General features: G+C 42.8%; 1 protein-coding gene across 6 annotated transcripts in view; it reads left to right on the top strand.

Moving 5' to 3' along the window:
* The window catches only part of LOC125764460 (probable nuclear hormone receptor HR3), a 71,651-nt gene that overhangs the window by 28,775 nt on the left and 23,199 nt on the right, over window positions 1–19,677 (top strand). Inside the window, exons 1-4 of one of the 6 annotated variants that reach the window (XM_049428733.1) lie at window positions 3,076–3,319; window positions 6,616–6,690; window positions 6,867–7,205; window positions 17,979–19,566. The exons of 1 other annotated variant lie outside the window; for it this stretch is intronic. In XM_049428733.1, coding sequence (XP_049284690.1) covers window positions 18,570–19,566 — 997 coding nt within the window. In that variant the 5' untranslated portion in view covers window positions 3,076–3,319; window positions 6,616–6,690; window positions 6,867–7,205; window positions 17,979–18,569. Of the gene's footprint in view, window positions 1–3,075; window positions 7,206–17,978; window positions 19,567–19,677 lie in introns of those variants that run through there. 4 more of the 6 variants (XM_049428734.1, XM_049428735.1, XM_049428737.1 and 1 more) reach the window with 4 other exon arrangements.

Here is a 19,677-nt window from a genome sequence, read left to right as displayed (position 1 = left end):
GTATTAAGGCCACAACATGTTATTCAAATTTCACCCGAAAATTTACGTCTTTGCTGATTCAAATCGTCTTAATAAATTTATCCTTTTTCTCAACATTTCACACAACATTCCACGGCACTGGCTCTACGCAGGAACGCTTTTTCCGATGCGCTTAGGTATGATGTTTACCCGACGAAGTCCGGCGTAGAATGAGCTGAGTGCTACCAACCCCTATTTAGAAGGAGTTCTCACGCACTCGAAAATCACTCACCTTCCCCTAAATTTTGCGTGCTCTCGCGCTGAGCGCGCAGGTGTTCGCTCGCGAGTGCCAAAACACCCGTTCCGTGAGCGGCACCTCGCGTGCCGACTTTAACCGCTCACAGCTGACCGAAAGGGGTCAACGACCGACCGCGTGACAAAGATAACAATATAATTATTATCAAACAAATTTTTTCTGCCCCACTCTCGCGGGCGCGCACACACACCGCCGACACAGTCGACGCGCGCGCGTCTTTTCTTGTTCTACCCATTCGTGCGCGTTCGTGCGTCTTCTTACGCCTTTGCGTATGTCACTTCGCCTGAGCTGAGTCGGTATAGTTTTCGGTGCGCGTAACGTCAAGCCGGCAAGCGCAAGCGGTCTAGCGTCTGTATGTGTGTGTGTGACGTGCAAGGGAGTTTGCGTACGTCCGCGTATCCCAAACGAATGCTGTGTGTGCGTACATCCCTCTGTGTTTTTTTTTCCTTCAGTTTTCGAGATCGTTTTCTAGACGGGCACAGCTTCATACAGGACGGTCCATACAGGGCTCATCGATCCGGAGCGTGTGGCAATGTCAGTATTGAATGATTCCGCCAAAAGTCTCACACATCCAAAGGCACGCACACGCATGCACGTCTTAGCGCGTCACTTTGTCGTGGATGCGATTTTTTGGCAAACCTCGTTTGTTGAAATATGCGTTCAAATCAGTTCTCCCAGGCAGGTAATACACGCACACACACATACACACACAAGCTTGCAAAAAATCAATCCAAAATTTAAAAGGAAAAAAAGTTGCTCCACCACCCCCTTACCACACGGAAGCCCAACCGAACGTCAACGACATCGGACGCATCGTACCGAGAGGGATGGTTGCTTTGGTGACGATGATTTGAAGGTGGTCACCCTTACCCAAAAACTCGATAGCGTTGCACACATGCGAAGGGTTTCGGTTTGGACGTGTTGACTTATCCTGTTGCTTCCGCGGACAGCAAATTTTTCTCGCCAACCGCAGCAAAACGATCCCCGGACCATTGTGGTTCTACACCCGTCGAACCAACCCTGTCGGTCCACCCATCTCCACCCTGTACAGCCCTTTTGGTGGTACAGTGTTGAACAGCACTCAAAGTCAAAGTCGAAAGCCGTTGTCTTATCAGGCAGACTCTCGGTGTGGCTGCAGGGTACATCGACTTTTACTTAACCCCACTCAGACTCGGTACGGTTTGCTCTTTCTCTATCATACATTCTTACATACATACCAAAAAAATCGTTCTGTCATTTTTTCGTACAGTATCAATTTTACAGGAAACTAATTTATTTTATAGCAACAAACTGGAAAAAATTTCATAATGATTTTAAATGTTTAAATGCAAATTGTACTGACAGATATGAAGTATCTCAAACAAACATTCTTGCATTCTTCTAAGCACAATGTCGTTATCACTCAGCGTGTTTTCAAATGTATTTTTCAAACTACTTCGAGCTTATAAGTAACTATATAGGATAAACTGTTACAGCAACTGCAACTATAATATAAAACTGTTCCTTTATTGTTGTATATTATTTTTACCAAACCTTTGTAAAATATTTTATTGTTACCAAAAAAATATTATTATTTTTTTTGCTCGGTTAGAACTGCCTGGCGGTATCAAGTAAAAAAAAATTGTTAGAACAATATTAGACACAATTTATGCATCAAAAGTGATGACTTCAACAACTTTGTTCGAAACTCTCTGTTCATTGTTCGCCTGTAAAATATTGCGTAAAAACTTCATAATGCCTAATTAAATATTCAAACTTGGGGCGATTAATAATTCCAATTGTATTATTATTTTCATTGCAGGTATGGTTACATCAAATGTATAAGGAAAAATCATTGATTATGAAACTGAAACAAATAAAATCACACACTGTTCGTTTAAGCGGTATGTTATAGAATTTTATAAGACAATGTTATTTGCTATATATTTTTTATATTTTATTGGGTAATACAAGGCTTCAAACAATTATTCACAAAGCGCTTTTTGCTATGGAATAAATGATTAAAAAAGATATTTTACAAAAGAACAATAAACCGATTAATAATCTAAAAAAAAAAGCTTACAAATCCCCTGAGAACTTTCGCATGAAATCATTTTTGTCACATCGGCCATTGTGGCCCAGAGAGCCGTTTTCGGCTTTTCGTGTGGAAGTGCGAAATATTGTACCGACAGGGGGAGGGATGGCTGCCTGCCCCCGAGGACATTGACCGCAAGCGCGGTGTCGATGTGTGCTTCAAGATGAACGTGTCGCTAAAGTTCCTGCACACAGCAAAAAGGGCTTCCCATACGACGACACATACAAATTCGAATGCGATTGATTGATTCGTGTTCTTTCAAGCCTCGTCCTTCACCAGGCGGCGGTTACAATTACAATCGGTATTTCCAATTTTCGTACCACGATTTTCCACAAAACGAATCCGCAAGAAATCAAGTTCATCTTGCCCGCTGTATCTTAATAGAATCTTAGCTATGACAACCCTGAAACGGCATGGCTTCTGGCGTTCCACCACACACGAGATGACATTCCACCAGTCAGCTGGTGTCGTTTATCGAAACGGGAGATGATTCTTCCTGCCTTTTTTGTTGTTGTTATTTTTGTTAAAAAAAAACACGCACACACTTACCCCCACTGGAAGGGGAAAGAGTGGCCAACGAGGTGGGTATGGGAGGAAGGAATTGATACGCAATGTTATTGCCATTACGCCGCATCCACGCGGGTCGACAGCGTTCATTGACAGCGCCCGCCCGTATTCTCGTGATGCCGGGGAGCGACGCGCACACATTCTCGTGAGTGCCGAGTTACCGAGCGTGTGAGTGCCTCGCGAAACGCATGCATACCGCGGGAACAGGCTGAGAAATCCCGCATCCCGCATTCCGTGCGCTAGTGTGAAGCGGTTCTGTTGAGTTTTTTCTCGCGCTCGACGTGCTAGACGAACGAAACGGCCAAAAACACACAAAACAAAATATTTCGAACAGACCGGTTTCCTTGTGCTGACCGTCATCTCTGGTGTGACTGTGACAATTCTTTGCGATCGTGTCGTTTGTTGTTGGTGTCGTTTCTACAAAACAAATCAAACCCCGGAAAAGAAGATAAACCTCTACATTGGTTTCTTTTTTGCGGGCTGGTTGCTGTATAGCTTGACGGAGTTTCATCACTGCCGAAGCAGCAAAAGTGCCCTTCCAGCAGAAAAAAAGGGTGGCTACAGGCGTACAGTGACAGTGCGATTCAGTGACACGATCGTGCGATCCTCATCGGTCGACGGCGAAAAAAGAAAAGAAAAAAGGGAGAAAGAGCGCTAGAGCTAGTGTGTGCGTGTGTGTGTGTTGGGAGTGTGTTTATGTGTGTCTGTGTGTGCGGAGGGGGTGAAGAGAGAAAACCGGCCACCCTGGCAAGATCCTCACGAAGATGTGAATTTTTGGCCGTTTGGTGTAACGTGTGGCTGTGGCGAAAACATATTTCCCCCAAGTGACGTTTGTTGAAAACAAAACGTGCGGTACAAAAACACCCAACGACGGGCCGGTGTTTTTGGGGTTGCTATTGCTGTTAATCTAAAGTTGCTGCCGGCGTCTACGCAGATGCGTCGGTGCATCCGTCTTGCCGTCCGAGTGCATACGGCATAAAAGGGCCGAGTTCGATACACTCCACGTCGAGCAGTTCGGGGTGTTTGTTTTCTGCGTTTGTTTCTTATACCCTTGTGCAAATACCCCTGGCCCGTCCGTTACACATAGCCGAGAATGAAACGTGTCGTTCTACGTTTGTATTGAAAGTTTTCCATTCATCTTTTTAATTGTCTTATAATGCTCATATGCTTCATTAGTATAAATATGCGGCTGTTTTAAGTTTTGGTTAATCGATTCGACCACCCGCTTGCTTGGTGGGGAAGGGGACGATGATGCACATTTTGCCAATTGCATTTCGATGTTTTTCCCCACCTTTTTCCCTATCAGTGAGTGAGCGTTTGTGTGCGTTCGGGTGTATGTGTGTGTATGTGGTGTGTATGCAAGTGATTTGAAGTGTGTGTTTTGTTGATTTTTTGTATAAAAAATTCACAACTAAGTCTCATCAATTTCGTGTTGTTTCAACTATCACCTACATAGTGTGCGTCACCATATGGTGTATGAGTGCGTGCGTGTGTATGCGTGTCTGAGAAAGAGGTGCCGTATGCGTGCATGTTTCTTCCCGGTAATGCCAATGGATACGAAACGCGGCTACCGATGATTGTACCGGAAAGGGGGGCAAACAATATTGCTTGATTTGCCAAATTTTCCTAAAGAAAAAAAAAACATGTGTGCGATCATGTTTCCATCAAATGAGATGAGTGCAATTTTTAATGCTTTTCAAACCCCCCCACACCAGTGTCAAAAAGTGGCGTTTGTTTGTTTGCGCGCGAGTGAATGTTAGTGTCTGTGCGCGCACTTGATTGATCGGTCGTTTACGGTTTGAGGGAAAGGAGTTAAATCGCACCCACCCCGGAATCACGCTGCAACGTGTGACAAATATGTCAAATAAATTAAACAACGAAGCGAAAAAAAAACACCATATCGAGTGTGTGCAGAAAGGGTAGACAGGCAGGCAGGTGGTGTGAAAGAGAGAAAAACGACACACACACAAACAAATAAAATTCCTCTTCGCGTTTTTTGGGCGATGATAGTGTTTTGCGGAAAATCTACTTACTCCCCCATAACGCTTTACCAACCCCGAAGAAAACCACCCTCTGCACAACAACCAGCGGCGGCGTGATTTGACACTTGAGCCTCCCACAATCCGGCTTTAGTAGTGTGTGCGCGCGTGTGTGTGTGTGTATGTGTGCGTGTGTATGTGTGGATCCCTTTCTTGTTACATGAAAAATGGATAGGTTCAATGACACGGCACCTCGCACGAAGTGAGCGAGCGTGTGCGTTTAGCAGTGTGTGAGAGAGAGAGAGAGCGAGAGAAAGAAGGGATGATAGTGCACGAGACGCGTGTACCGGTACCGTATGTGTAGTATGAATCAGCATTGAAATCTGTTCCCAACGTCCGTCCACCCCATCAAAATCAGAGAGAGAGAGAGAGAGAGAGAGAGAGAGACAGGCCTAATGAAAGAGAACAAAACCGAATGACCAGTGCGAGATAAAGTAGACAAAGAGAGCTGTACAGGAGAAAAGGGAAAAGAAAGAGAATAAACGAGATAGCAAATGCGCGTAAGCGAGAGGATCGAAAAATACAGTTCAATCACATGGACCACTAACTCCAACAATGCACCACCACCTCCACCCTTTTGCGTTCTAGTGGGGAAAACGTCAAACGTCAAATATTCGAGCGCAATAGATAGAGAGAGAGAGAGAGAAAGAGAAAAATTCTCTTCCCGTTTCCATTCCCTTCTTGACCACTTCTATGACCAACCCCTATTTGGGGGGGTTGCTAGATCACAAGCGAAACTTCAACCCTAGCGAACCATTATTCACAAACGGACACATTGACAATTTCTAACACCTTTGCGTCATCTGTCTGGTGTCGTGCACTAACATAATCCACCATTTCTAATAGTACGATCCCTTTAACAATTATCACCCTGCTGACCATGCTTGTGGTTAGCACGCTAAAATTCAAGCCTGTATTGGTAGAGGCTTTTGGCATTTCCTCACTGCTACTTTCAAAAGGTGCAGTTTACGATTGTGATCCACCGTACTCATACACATGCAGCAACAAGACCTGTACGGTCACAAGATTGTCACTAGGGAAATGATAATGGCATGAGCGGGTGCTAGAAAACATCATTATCAGGTGTGTCTTTGCTTTACCGGGCACCTGCTCTGCTTATCGGTTTGTTATCGGGGATCGTATGTCGATTAGGGCACACCGCTATGACAAGTTGCACACCACTTACACAAACACATGCTCATGCGTACGCGTAAACACTGTTAGGGAAAAGCATTTGGGTTTTGACAAGCACCTGAAAACCACTTGTTTGCTTGGCAGAGCACACCGTTGCTCAGTTAGTGGATTAAAACGTTACTTTTCACCTAGTAATAGTAACGCATTTGGTAACGCATTGTAACGATTACTAGAGTGCATTTAAATAGTTGATGAGCGACTTCAAATTAGTGTTCAATAACATATTCAACAAAAGATATTAAATCAATCTTGTGTTATTTTTAAATTGTGGAAAATTGAGTGGCTTTCGGTTTTTCTTCCATTCATCTTGACTGCATCTTGACGCATATTCAAAGCCACCATTTTCCGGAATTGTTCGCTCCCCCTGTTTTTGCTGGGATGGGCGACACGACACCACCGATCGGTCCCTGTTGCCGTTTTTTGGTTGCTGAATTTTTACAGGAATTTTTGCCTCCGCACTCCACTAGGATGTACGCGCGGTGTCATTGAACTCGCGGGCTCGCGCCGTATGCTCCCTTCAGCCGACGGGCCGTCTACACGCGGTACGCCTTCGCTCGCTTAGCCGGGTGACTTCCCACTCTTTCTCTCCGCTCCGCTCTATCTCGCATCGAGTCACGCACTGTCTCTGTTTCTTCGTTTTTTGTTCTCTTTCCCCTCCCCGTTCCGCACACCGTGCCGGTTTTTTTGCGGTTTGATCTTGGTTCCTGCGATCCTTCAGCCACGCGTGATCCTGATGCCATGGACGTGAAGGAACCCCTGACAGTGATGTGAAAAAATTCGCGCCTAAAAGTGCTATAAAACAAAAGAGTTTCAAAGATTTGGTGCCTAAAAGAAAACAAAACAAAACAGTGGGTTAAACAGCAACTGTTTGTGGAGCTGAAGTAAAAAAATTCCCTTTACAAAAAACGCATCAAAGTTAAAGCCGGAAGCCGAACAGCGTGTGTACAGTGAACCAGAAACAATTGTGTCAACATCGAACAGCTGCAAATAGATGCAAATGAAAACCCATCGGTGAACGATTACGGAACTGATTTATCGAAATTGCATAATTTCACAGGTAGCCTAAAAAAAAAAAGAAAACACACACAGAGACCAAGCTGAAGGAATGGTTTTACCGAAAACCGACCCAAAGGAAGCGTACCAATCGAATCACATTATCACAAAAAAAACCAGAAATGACCCGATTGCCAATTGCCACTCGCACTATCAAAGTTCACACCCAAACACAACGGGGCGGTTGGGTTGCTGTTAATCGTTTGACAATTATTCAAACCGGTCGAATGCATTTTGATTTGTTGGAGCAGTGTTTATGGGTATTTACTTTGCTGGCACTCGTTTCGCGTTGCATACGAAATATGCATTTTTAATTTTACCGCGCTGCATTATTATTTCATACGACACGATTATGTTAAGCGAAACGGCCTTGAATGCTATTTGTCCCGAGCAGTTATGTCGCACATAATTGCTTCACACGCTTTGTTTGTACATCATTAGCCATTCCGGTGGATGTTTTATTTACTTTAAATTTCCCCCTCGGAGCGTGGGTTGTTTGTTTTTTTTTTCTTTTGCTGAATGTGGCCATTTCCTGATTTCCATTGCAAAACAAAAGGAAACAAACGAAAAAAAAAATTATAGCGAAAAAATCATTCTACTACACATATCGATCCGTAGGTGTGATTAATAACGATGAATATTTTATGTTAGGTCGTTCATGCTGCAAAGCAATAATGTCGACTTTATTATGTACAGCTTCAACGAAAAAAAACGAACCGAACGAAATGTTTTTAAATTCCGAATTGTGCATTCAGGCGCAATAAGGGGACGCCTGGTGTTTCATAAATGCATGAAGTACCAGGCGTCTCCTTGGATGCTGGAAGGAATATCCTTTTTATATGTTTTTTTATGATATATTTTTTTCAAATTTAAAGGAATTATTTTTAATATGTGATGAACGAAAAGGATCTTATTTGTGAGACGTGGGAAAAAAAATCCACTTATTTTATGCCTCTATTGGGCTCTATGTTTCCCACCCAATTCCATTCATAAATTATCCACAATTGCCCTCTCCACCACCTGGCACGATTGTTCAATTTAAGACCAAAAAAAAAACCCCAACAAGCAATTGTCGGTGTCAATGGACCGTAATTACAACCGGCATCCATTGCCCCGTATTCCCTGTTCAAGAATAACATAAATCTTAAAATAAACTTGTGTGTTTTTCCATAGCACAGGGAAGAAAAAAAAAACACTACACAACACAACGGACATGCAGATGGTTTATTTCACTCTTAATTTTTATGTTTTTACACCTCCACCACGCTTCAGTGCCCGACATGTACGATCATCGCGAGAGCAAAAACAGAAGAGAAAAATGATAAAAATGCGAACAAAACTTTTGCAAGACAAATTGCGCCATCTCACGCCGTGTATCACCCGTAGGCCGTTGACACGCGCGAATGACCAACAAGGGAAACCCCCCCCCGCCGCCAGCACCCGGTTGGCGGTTGTGCAGAATAAGCGGATGTTGTAGCTTCAACGCTTCACGTTGGAAGATGACAAAATTAATGAAAAAAGACACACGCAAAAACATTGAATTCCATCTTAAAAGCATCAGATCGCAAAAAAAAACAAACAAACTACCAGCAAGAACTGTGCCCTTCCCTCATTCAGCTTATCTTGTTTCCCAGCTTCCCTGGGGTACAGTAGTTCTTAAAGATTGCTTTAGCACAATCGTACGCAAACATCATCAGCATGATCGGCAACGGCGTCACTTTACTCAGCGCCTTTACTTCATTCGAATGTAGGGTACCGGTGATTGCGTCTTTGAGCCGTAGGAAGAAAAAAATAATGCCTAACGATGATTAATGGTGCAGTTTTGCAAGGATTCATCTTCTAGTTCACACATAAATTTGTCTTTCTTTTAACCTTCTCCTTTCGACATGTTGGGGTTGCGATAAATGCAAAAAAAACATGGAACATAACCGTCTTAGCATGACAATAGTGCAAATCGATGTTTGATTATGTCTTCCGTCTAGTCCAACTACTGGTGAAAAGCGGTAACTCTTGAGTTTTTTTACCCCCCCACACACCGTACCATATCTCAAGAAGTTCAACTCAGTCTCGGTGTGTAGGAAAGAAACCAATGACCCGTCTGATCGTGCCGATCACTGGCGCCTTCTTAGCCGGCACTTTCATTCCATTTTGCGCTTCCCATTCCAACCCAGTTTTTCCTTTGGCAGTGGTGTGCTTCATCAAACCGTCCGAAGAAATGACACTCGAGCGCTTAGTGTGTGCGAGTGCGTTGATAAGACGAGCGTTTGCGGTCATTGAACCGCATGGGTAATGGGTACTGGCAATGGCCACTATCCCGGTAGCTCACACAACGGCAGCTTAATTAATGGGAATCGATATTAACACCGCCACTCGGGACGAGCATTATTTATTTCACACTTCTCGCTGAAAGCCATAAATCCCGTACAAAAACCAGGTGTCAATTGTGTGCAAGTGCGTTCGGAGGTACCCACTTGGGATGATATGCTGTCACACAGCCTCTAATGGTGATGTGAGAGTAATAGTTGTTATTTCGCTTCGTACGTTTTGTTTGTGTCAGGTTAGAATTGATACGCACGATTTATGGGTGTTAATTCGGTGGGAATGATTCAAATTCAATAAGTTCGTTCCTTGCTGAATTGACACAATCCCAAACTGATCAATTTTTTTCATTCATTTTGAAGTAAATATTTTCGGTTAAAGAGAAGAATAAAGTTTTTAATTCCTATAAAATTCCTATAAATAAAATTTAGAAAAAAAACAAACATTTTTGATTAGATTTTCATGATTAAAATTTTGAAGAGGTTTTTAATCGATCATGAAAAGAATATCATGCTTGTGGTGAGAATTTTCATTATGAAGGCTATGGCATGATGAAAAAATGCTGAAAATTTCTTTAGAAACCGGATGGAGTAGGACAAGTGTTCTCAAACTTATTACTAATCAGATGGCGGAATTGCTCTTTTCCGAGATAAAATGGTCGTCTATCATTCCGATATGAGCTTAAAAAATAAACATATCTTTATCATTTCAGCTGCTCTTTAATCCAGGATCCTCTAGATTCTTAAATATGCAAGTTTGAACTAGTGATATATGCTTTTTCAATAAGTTTAAGGATTCTGTCGATTGTGATGCCCCAAAATGACAAAGAAATTCCTGATTCGACCTTCCTAGCGCTATCGGTTGAACATCCTTAAGTAAGACGAAAGATTTTTTTCGAATTGCAATAATAACTTTATGAGATCGCGTAAAATATTGGAAAACAAAAATTTTGTTTTAAAAAATGCTAAATAAAATTCGTAGCTACTTTGATTGCTTCAAGCACTCATTATCACTATCAATGGATGAACGTGGACTACATTTGTCGTTTTTAATACACAATATTTAATTCATTTGGGGGTATAATTATACCATTTTAGAATTTTCGCCATTTTAGAAACCACTTTGCAACAGCAGTCGATGTTGAACATTGACTTTTATAGAGTCGTTCAACTGTATGCTGTACATTCTCACTTTAACAAAAGGACATTGAACCAAGCAAACATTCTTCCCCAGACACGATTATTACAGCACACGTTTATGCTTCTAGCGGGTGAAAAATGGAATAAAATCAAACCTTAAAAAAAGGGGCCATTAAAATTTTAAATGTCAAAATTTTATTACCTTACCTGTGAAGCAAAATGAGCAAATCCCAAATGATTTCGAATAGACCCGCCGTTCTGTTTTGGCCTACACACATGAAGAAACATAACGCCATGTCAAAAATCATTAACAAAATTTTCACCAAACTGTAAAATGTCGTCCCAATAGAAAAACGGGATTTCAAAACTGCAATAGCGAACAAAAAAAAAACATTTAACTTTAAAAAATGCGCCCGTAAATCGCGCGCGTAGAACGACCTGATCTTCTGCTTGAAACGCACGCCGCAAAGAATGAAGAGTCCGTGGAAGGAAGCGAACGGCTAGGTGAAGCATAATGGTGTAGCAGTGTTGAGGGTGGCGGGTTGAAATCATCGAACCCGCCATCGGAACCGGGGCTTGCGGCTGTTTGTTGTGTGTTTTGCCCGCTCTTTTAGCGCGCAGGTTATGAACAGGAACGAATGGAACGGGTCCGAAACAAGGGATGAAGGGAAGAGATAGGGCTGAAAAGGGAGGGGGTGTGTAGTCTAAGAGCGCGCGAGACATTGTGCTCCCGGTGCTGTGCCTCCCTGCGGGCAGTGTTTTGCTTTAGTTCAATAACCTAAAGATTGAGACGCCAAGAGAGAGAGCGCGCGCGAGGGAACAAACGAATGAGTGTGAGTGTGTATGTGAGAGAGAGAGAAGCGTTGCAATCAAGAGAGAAAATGAGTACCATTAGTGAGTACCCAAACAGAGCGAAAGTGGGGAAAATCGGTTCGGTTCGTTCACACGCCGTGAGCTGCAATATGCGTGAGGGATGATGCATTCCTCTCACGCTCCGGTCCCACGAGATCGTTTCTCGATCATTTTAACACGCACTAACAAGTGTTAGTTTTCCCGTTCGGATAATGGGCGTTAAAATTGACACTTGGTCACAAATCGATTAATTCACTCGCAAGGAAAATGGACGTGTTTCGATTATTTTTAAAATAAGCTTTCTGGTGGTCTTCCGCTGCGCCTCCACCATCGGCACCTGTTCGACACTCAGGCGGCCATGCAAGCGGCACTCACTCATTTGTACCGCTACGCCAAGAAACGAACGAACTCACGGTCACACCGCCAGGAACACTCCTGCCAGCGGCTGACCGCCTTGTTCCAACACGGTTCCAAACCCACCCAAAACAGACCGACAAAGTCAGCGCACCTTGAGGTTAATGATCCTTCTGGTGTCGTCGGAATCGCGCAGATGTTTTTTTTTTTTATTTTTATTGTTACCGTTCTTGCTGCCCTGTTCTTCGGTGCCGGCGACGTAGTTTTGCTTGCGTAGTTGTTGGTTGCGTTGCGCCTGTGCCCTTTTTCTTCGTGCTGTTCGCGATGTTGCCGTTGCTTTGGCGACGCCACTGCCCCACCGCACAATGTGACGTAATTTTTGACGGTATCTTCTCTGCCATGCATTTGTTTGCTTGCATTTTTCGCTTTCTTTCTCGATCGGTTTTTGTTATTTGTTACCACCGCAAAGCGGACTATCTCTTCTTCTAGGGGTGGGTGCATTTCAATCCCCTTCTCCATCCTTCAGGTGGTGCATTCTTTTCAACATTTGTACTTCCTTTTGCTGGTTTTCATTCCATTGCACAAATACTAATGCTAGTGGACGCACCAAACGGTGGTTGCTGATAGTCTGATTTGTAATGTTCTAAAACGGTACCATGGAACGCGACTGTTTCGGGTGAAAAAAAACTGCAAAAATGTGCATTAAATGTTTGTACTCTTTTCTTTAAATCCCAGCGTTGTTTACACGAATGCAGCGATGCAGGAATGTGAAAGCAAGATGGAGCAATTCCATATGGTGGAGGTTAATAAACTTTACATACAAACAATTGTTTCCAAAAATCAAACAGTTTCCATTACATTTTCGGAAGAAAATAAATCAAAATTGTACCATGCAACCATGTTCTCGAAAGGCAGTAAAAGTGAAAATTTAAACCAATCCAAATTGTGCAATCTGCAAGCTCGTTTGCTTCGTTGCATCTCCAGACAAAACCGTACTTGGGTGCTTTGCATAATTTCACACTACCAATGCGCATCGTTTGAACTACCACCATCACCACTAACGAATACAACAATCGTTCTTAGCTCGTTGCAGTGTGAGTTCCGATTCACTTCGGGGGGGTAGTTTTAAGACAAACAAAATCGACAACCCTGCAGCAGCAGAAAGGTGAACGAACTATGCTGATTCACACTAGAGCACAGACTCCCGTGCTGATAAGGATGACGCATTGGTGCTGCGACACCGTCAAACGGTGCATCCATGATGCAATTTACCATTCTTATGGTTCTTCCATAAGTCGTTACCGGTACATTGACACTTCTCGGGGGTTGTGTTTCGAAGAAATTGCTTGGACAAATATAAAAAAGCAGTACAACAGCTCCATACGATACTTGCGGGAAAGTGAACTAAGATGGGCAAGGTCAAGGTCACACGATGGACGCATTTCATTTTTATCTCTACTGAAGGGACGATGTGTATGATACATTCTTCGTTCTTTTGCGCATGCTACAGCAGGGAATGGAGATGATACAGCTGCAGTAAATGAATCGAAGTGTAAAATTGCTCTTTTAAAAATACAAAACACTCATACCCATAACGTTTGCAGTTCGTTTCGAAGCTATTTCAATAATCGATTTCGGAAAAGGAACAGTTTACATGAACACGGCTCGATCGATGTACGATCGCGGAGTTCATCGCGTACGTGACGCGAGAGTGGTGTTGTGCAAAAATGAGCAAAATAAAAGAAAAAACGCAAAAATGACAAAACAAAAAATTCACACAACGATACACAAGAAGGAAAAGAAAACTTTAAGCGTGACCGTCGGCGTTGCCGACCGATGACGACAGCGACAGCGTCTCGTTTGGGGTTAATGGTCTTAGGGTGAGCGAGGAGGCACACAAAACAAAGCGAAAAAAAATGGAGAAAAACCAAACCACAACAACAACTAGTATGAGCACTAGTTGCAGCGTCTGTACTTTTTAAACGGTTAGTTGCTACTGGTGTACGTGCTGATTGCCTCTCTATCGGAAGGTTCTAAAAGGAATAATTTCGTTTTCACACTTTTCTGCTGTTTGTTTTAACTTTTTTGTGAGCTCTTTTTTTTGTTTTCTACTTTTTGGGTGTTTTACTTTTTTTGCAAACAACTTGGAAGTCAAATTTAGCAGGTGCATTTCGCACCCTTATGGCAGCGTCAGCATCACTGGGAGGGTAGTACAGGGTAACACGAGATGCGCTACAAAAATTGTTCGTTCGGGAATGCAATGGGATATGCCCGTTTGGCCCATTGGCCGATTGGTTGTGTTTTATGGAGTGTGTTTTGGGAGAAGATTAACGAGCAAATGGAAACCACCGAGCGTGCAATGTTTGGAGCGCTATTGAAAAGTATAAAAAAAAACATTTTTCCTTAAGTCACGTACCGCGAGAGAACGTTTTACACTCTCGAACGATATGCTGTGACGATGAGCTCATAATGGAGGTAATAATTGAAATAACTGGTCGTAGTTATCGGGACTTCTTCGATGCAATTGTGCACAGTTGCAATGAAAATAAATTAAATTAGGCTGACTATTTAGAAGAAAATTTAAATTTTAAACCTATCTTAAAGTTATGATTTTTTTCTTATTTTATTCCCCAATGTGAGCGATATATCTTGAGTTTTCTATCCATTATACTTTATTTTTAATGTTCCTTCTTTGATTTTTAATTTTAAGTTGTAGAAATGGTAGAGCAAGAGCTTTTTGTTGATATTTTAAACGTTGAACTGGAATATGCAGGGTTAGTTGTGGAATATTTCTACCTTTCTTATGCTTCGAATAATTGTTTATCTGTTAAAAAAACTTTATATTTAATAATTGTTTATCTGTTTGACAACTATGAATAAGTCCGCATCTAAATATTCTATTTCAATAGGAAAAGAATTCAAAAATGATTCAAACTTTATCATTCACATGTAGATATTTTCTTTTATTATTCCCGAGAGAATGTATACTAAAAAGTCACGAAATTAGAAAACAAGTTGCTAAGAAGTTGAAAAACTCCTCAATAATTGATTTTAAAGTATTTTCACGAGAAATTACATGAATTAAAATGTTCCTGAAGTAAACAATCTAAAATACAGCTCAGTCTAAGTTTGTATAAGCTTTACTTCGGATCGCTGTTAAAATTCAAATACCACACGGAGTCCAAGACAAATTAATCTCGACATTTTTTTTTGTACAAATTCTTGCTTAATTTCTACGATTCTTACTATCTACGACTCCCGGAAGAATAAACCCACACAAACCAGTTCAGTGCGCCATAGTCGCTAAGCTGCCCCAGGAGCGATGTACCTTTCTTATCGCACATTAGCGCCATCATTATGACATTCGTCTGTATGGCCCGCGTGGGATTTACTGAGCAGTTCACAATTGATGCTGTCCGCTATGCAACAGTAAAGTGGCAGTCTGATCCCATCATTTCGCCTGCACAAAAAACCCTTCCCCGGCGACTGTTGTGTGTTGTTGTTTGCTTTATTTTAAATTCAGCCTAGCTGGTGATTCTATTTATATGCAACTATCAGTCGCACTGCTTACCACAGCCACCACCCATTCCGTGGGTCATTAGGAATCAAACGTCAGACATCAACAGAAGCAGCAGCGGGTGCATCAGAATGCATGGTGTCGTGTAATTGCACTTTCGCTTTCGTGGCCAGATAACGGGGCGGAATGCGTAACGCTTTACGGTGTAGCTGGCAAATTGGTAGGGTGCGAAGTTTTACCGCTTAATGCATTAATTTCTCATTGAAGCGGTTTAGACAGATGTAATGATCGTATTTTCACACTCGAGTTTTATTTCGATCAAAACAGATTTGTATTTCGCACTAATTGGTGTTAGCTATTTCATCAAGATATCTACAATATTTTACATTAGTTCAAGCAAAGTTTGAATTTCTATTGCTACATATAAAATTAATTGATATTCTCATACAAAAATACCCAACTCACACGATGTTCAATTCTTTCTAATCGTTGCACATCGAGGTTTAGTATGGCAATGATAAAGAACTGAATCCACCCCTAGGAAAAAAAATATTTATCACAAAGTTAGAGCGATATAGCCATTAGAATGATTGAATCGTTCGTAAAACCCCATTCCACGGCACTATAAAATGCAATCAGACCAATAGACTTCCCTTTAACCCAGCGTTAGCTGCTGTTAGTTCTTTTGCAACTTTATATCATTATACTTCCGCCTTCCCCTTGCTTAACCCATCGCCAAACCCCTGTCCGGAAAGCGATAGCGATATTGTGACGATGGATTGTGTATCCACCGTGACCACAAAACTCCGTTTGATCGAAATTTTACCGTAGGGAGGTTAGGCGGAAGGTGTACGAGGTAGTAGAGGCAGATGGGTTGCGGTCGCCATATTGGTGGGGAGATGTGGCCGGTACGCGGAGGGGTAGTTGGGGATGGTTCAAAAGGGTAGATCAGAACGAACGGCGCACACTCGCACCAACTCGCGTCCCGTCGCAAACACATTCAACACACTCGCCGTACCGATTTCGCGTGTTTTGTGCAAACGCAACGATGCCCCTTCCGATGCCAATTCTGCTGCCGTAATCTCATTTTAAATAGATTTCCGTTTCTTGACCTATCCCACCATGGTTCGTGGTGTGCGTGTGGTAATGGCGTTGCGTTGCTGCTGCTGCTGTTTTTTTTTTCAATGTTTGTTTTCCTCTTCTTCTGCCACTGCTACTGTACGAGTGCAGTTGGCACAGTCTTGCTCTCTGCACAGCGTGCGACCGGCCATTGCCATTGCGATTTTCACGCACTGGCTGTGCATGGAAGGACGTGCAGCGTGTCATGGGTTTCGGGTAATTTAGCGGGGATAGAACACCGATAGCTGTAGAGAGTAGTAATGTACATATGCGTGTATGTGCATTTATTTATGCGACACACACTTGCATCCCGCATCTTTGCAGCATTCGCTTTTCTTTGCGGGAATTGCTTCTATTTTATCATCACCATATGGGTTTTTTTTCGCTTTAAAATAAAGACACTTTTTCTTTGAATTCGAAACGGTTCGCTAATGGTGTCGTTTTGCTTTGATGGTTATGTGCCGGTAGTGTCATTAGATGAATGCAAAAAATTTCCTAAGGGACCTGTATTACCAGTTCTTTATTTCACATTTTATTCATCTTCTAGAAGAGATGAAGCGGTATTATACGTAGAAAAATCAACTCTTTTTCTTGCGTTTTTCTTGTGCAATTACTGTATTAATAGTGCAGCTGAAGTTCAGTAATTGGATTTATTAAAAATTGAGCGTGAATTTACTTCAAATTTACTCAAATTTAATATTATTATTAAAACAGAAAAAGAATTACAGATAAGTAATTACTCTTGAAGCCCTAAAACATATTCTTTGCGGTGCAATTCCACACTCCCTTATTTAGCTGCAATTTATTAAACCGTACAAACAGCTAAATTTGTCATTTCCGTATCGATAAATGACACTTTTTCGAGAAAAAAAAACAAAATGAATTCTTATCAGTTACTGCTTGCAACTGCACCGACAACAACCTCCCCCCCGAAAAAAAACCCTTTCTTTTCACCCACAAGTACACTAATGAATTTCTTTCCCACCACATCTACACGATGCAGTCGTGCGTACGTGTATGGGTCTCTGGCATCTATCGTTATATTTTGATTGTAACGGAAGGTTGTAATAATAGCAAGCAAAAAAAAAGAAAAGAACTGTAGCAAATGGCAAAAGCAAACGAAGATATCGGTAGTATACCTGGGGATGGGATGCACATTTTTAGGTCAGTCCGTCTGTGTTGATTAAGGTCGACGGTTCCGGAATCTTTTGCACGGTATGGACGTGAAAGTTAGCTTTTACACTCTGGCATCAGGTACTTGGTTTTTGGGGTGTTTTTTTTTTATTTGGGATCTTATCAATTGTTTATAAGAACATTTATGTTTTGGCTTATGTGATTTCGATTTGTTTTAATGTGAATTCGATTGTGTGATTGCTTCCAAGTGGTGTTGTGATATTGATATGTTGCGAAATTTATTTGCGAACGTATCATAAGGCAAATTGTTTCTTTCTTTTTATCTTCTGCAAAAAAAATCCAGCTCTTTCTAGTGACAGTGTGATAAATATTTAAGAGCAAAGTGCAAATAAAAACAAAGAATCATACATCGCGTGCGTGTTTATCCGCTTTACGTCTACACTACGAAGTGATTCATTATTTTCCAGTGTGCAAAGTGTAACATTGAGGTGTGCTGATTGCTTTCGAGAACAGACAATTCTTCGTGCCCTCAAACTTATCTTCAATCAGAATTCTACGGCAGGAAGGTAACAAACCCGCTGCAAGGATGACTGTCGAATGTATTGAGGATTTGTATCCAACCTAAACCCTTCCAGCTGGTTATGGCCAGCCAAGGGTTAGCGAAGCTGTGCGTAAAGTAGTGTGCATGTGGCAATAGTAAAGATTCTCTCAAAGGTGCATTAAAGCAAACGTTTACGAATAAAACTATAAGGGGCAAAAGCCCATTTACCCGTACCATCGGGATCGGTACTAACCGGCTCCGTACTACAACATTCGACTACCTCAGTTACAACTGTTAAAAAACGCCCCCCCTGGGGGGAAGAAAATACCCACGACAACTCGCACCCGATACAGCTCGGTTTTTCCCAGCACCTAGGACAAAAGCTTTCGGCAAATGGATGACGGAGAATTTTTGGACCTATTCAGTCAATCCTGGAATGGTAAATACCATGCGGCGGCCAATCGTGCGGGTGCTGGCGACGAACCGACGACCGGTGGTAGCTACACAAATTCGGCGGCTGTGGCGGCCGCAGCGACGGCTGCAGCAACGGCTGCCGCCATGGCAGTCGCTCCCAAGCTTACCTCGCGGCTTATGCAGCCGCAGCCGGGTTCCGCGGCCGGAGCAGGAGGGCAGAGCCTGTATACGGGCAACAAGCACTTTCTGGCACACTTACCCCCGAACCACAAACCCGCCACCAACACCAGCAACAGCACGACGAACCCCGTGGGTTCGAATCGTCATGCTGCGGCGCCACCGTTCAACGTGTCGGCAGGTGCTCCAACGACTGATTTACGTGATACAAACCTAGGGCCTTTAAGAAATACCAGTAGCAGTAGTACCGGCAGCAACGCGACCAACACCACCAGCAGCAGCAGTACAGCGAGCAGCAGCAACGGCACCAGCCATAACACAAATACCACCACCAACGGTGCCCAGCATCTGATGGGTGGTACCGGTGCCGGCAGCAACTTTGCCCGCGAAACACGCGACTTCCCAAAGCTAAGCCATCGGCTGTTACAGCCACTGAATGCACACGATCAGCCACCGCCGGGTGGTGGCGGTTCCGGTACTTCCGGATCTTCCCAGCCTACAATGATACGGGGCGGTCAGGAGGAACAGGATTATAATGCATTCTGCTCAACGCTGTCGGCCGTCGCATCGATGGCAGCTGCATCGCTTGCGATGGAGGAAGAGGATCTGGCAGACAGTACAACACCACCACCGCCACCATTTTCGTCGAGTGCACTGCTTGCCGCTGGACTGACCGGGAATGGTGGCGGAGGTACCAGTGATGCTAGTGGTGGTGTGGAAAGTGATCTCGGCCCGAACGGGGAACTGTTGGGTTTGAATGGTCACCAGCATGAGAAAAAGACTCCCAATTCAATTAGAGGTAAGTTTGGAACGAGCTTCAAAGTGGGGATTTTCGGAGAAGTTACCAGTACAACTCCATGTATGATATTAATGGCTAAGAATGTTTTCAATATCCAAAGAATTCGAACTC

The sequence above is a fragment of the Anopheles funestus genome, chromosome 2RL, assembly GCF_943734845.2.
Source record: "Anopheles funestus chromosome 2RL, idAnoFuneDA-416_04, whole genome shotgun sequence".
NCBI lineage: Eukaryota > Metazoa > Arthropoda > Insecta > Diptera > Culicidae > Anopheles > Anopheles funestus.
Note: the sequence above shows the minus strand (reverse complement) of the source record. Positions and strands in the feature narration are given on the sequence as shown.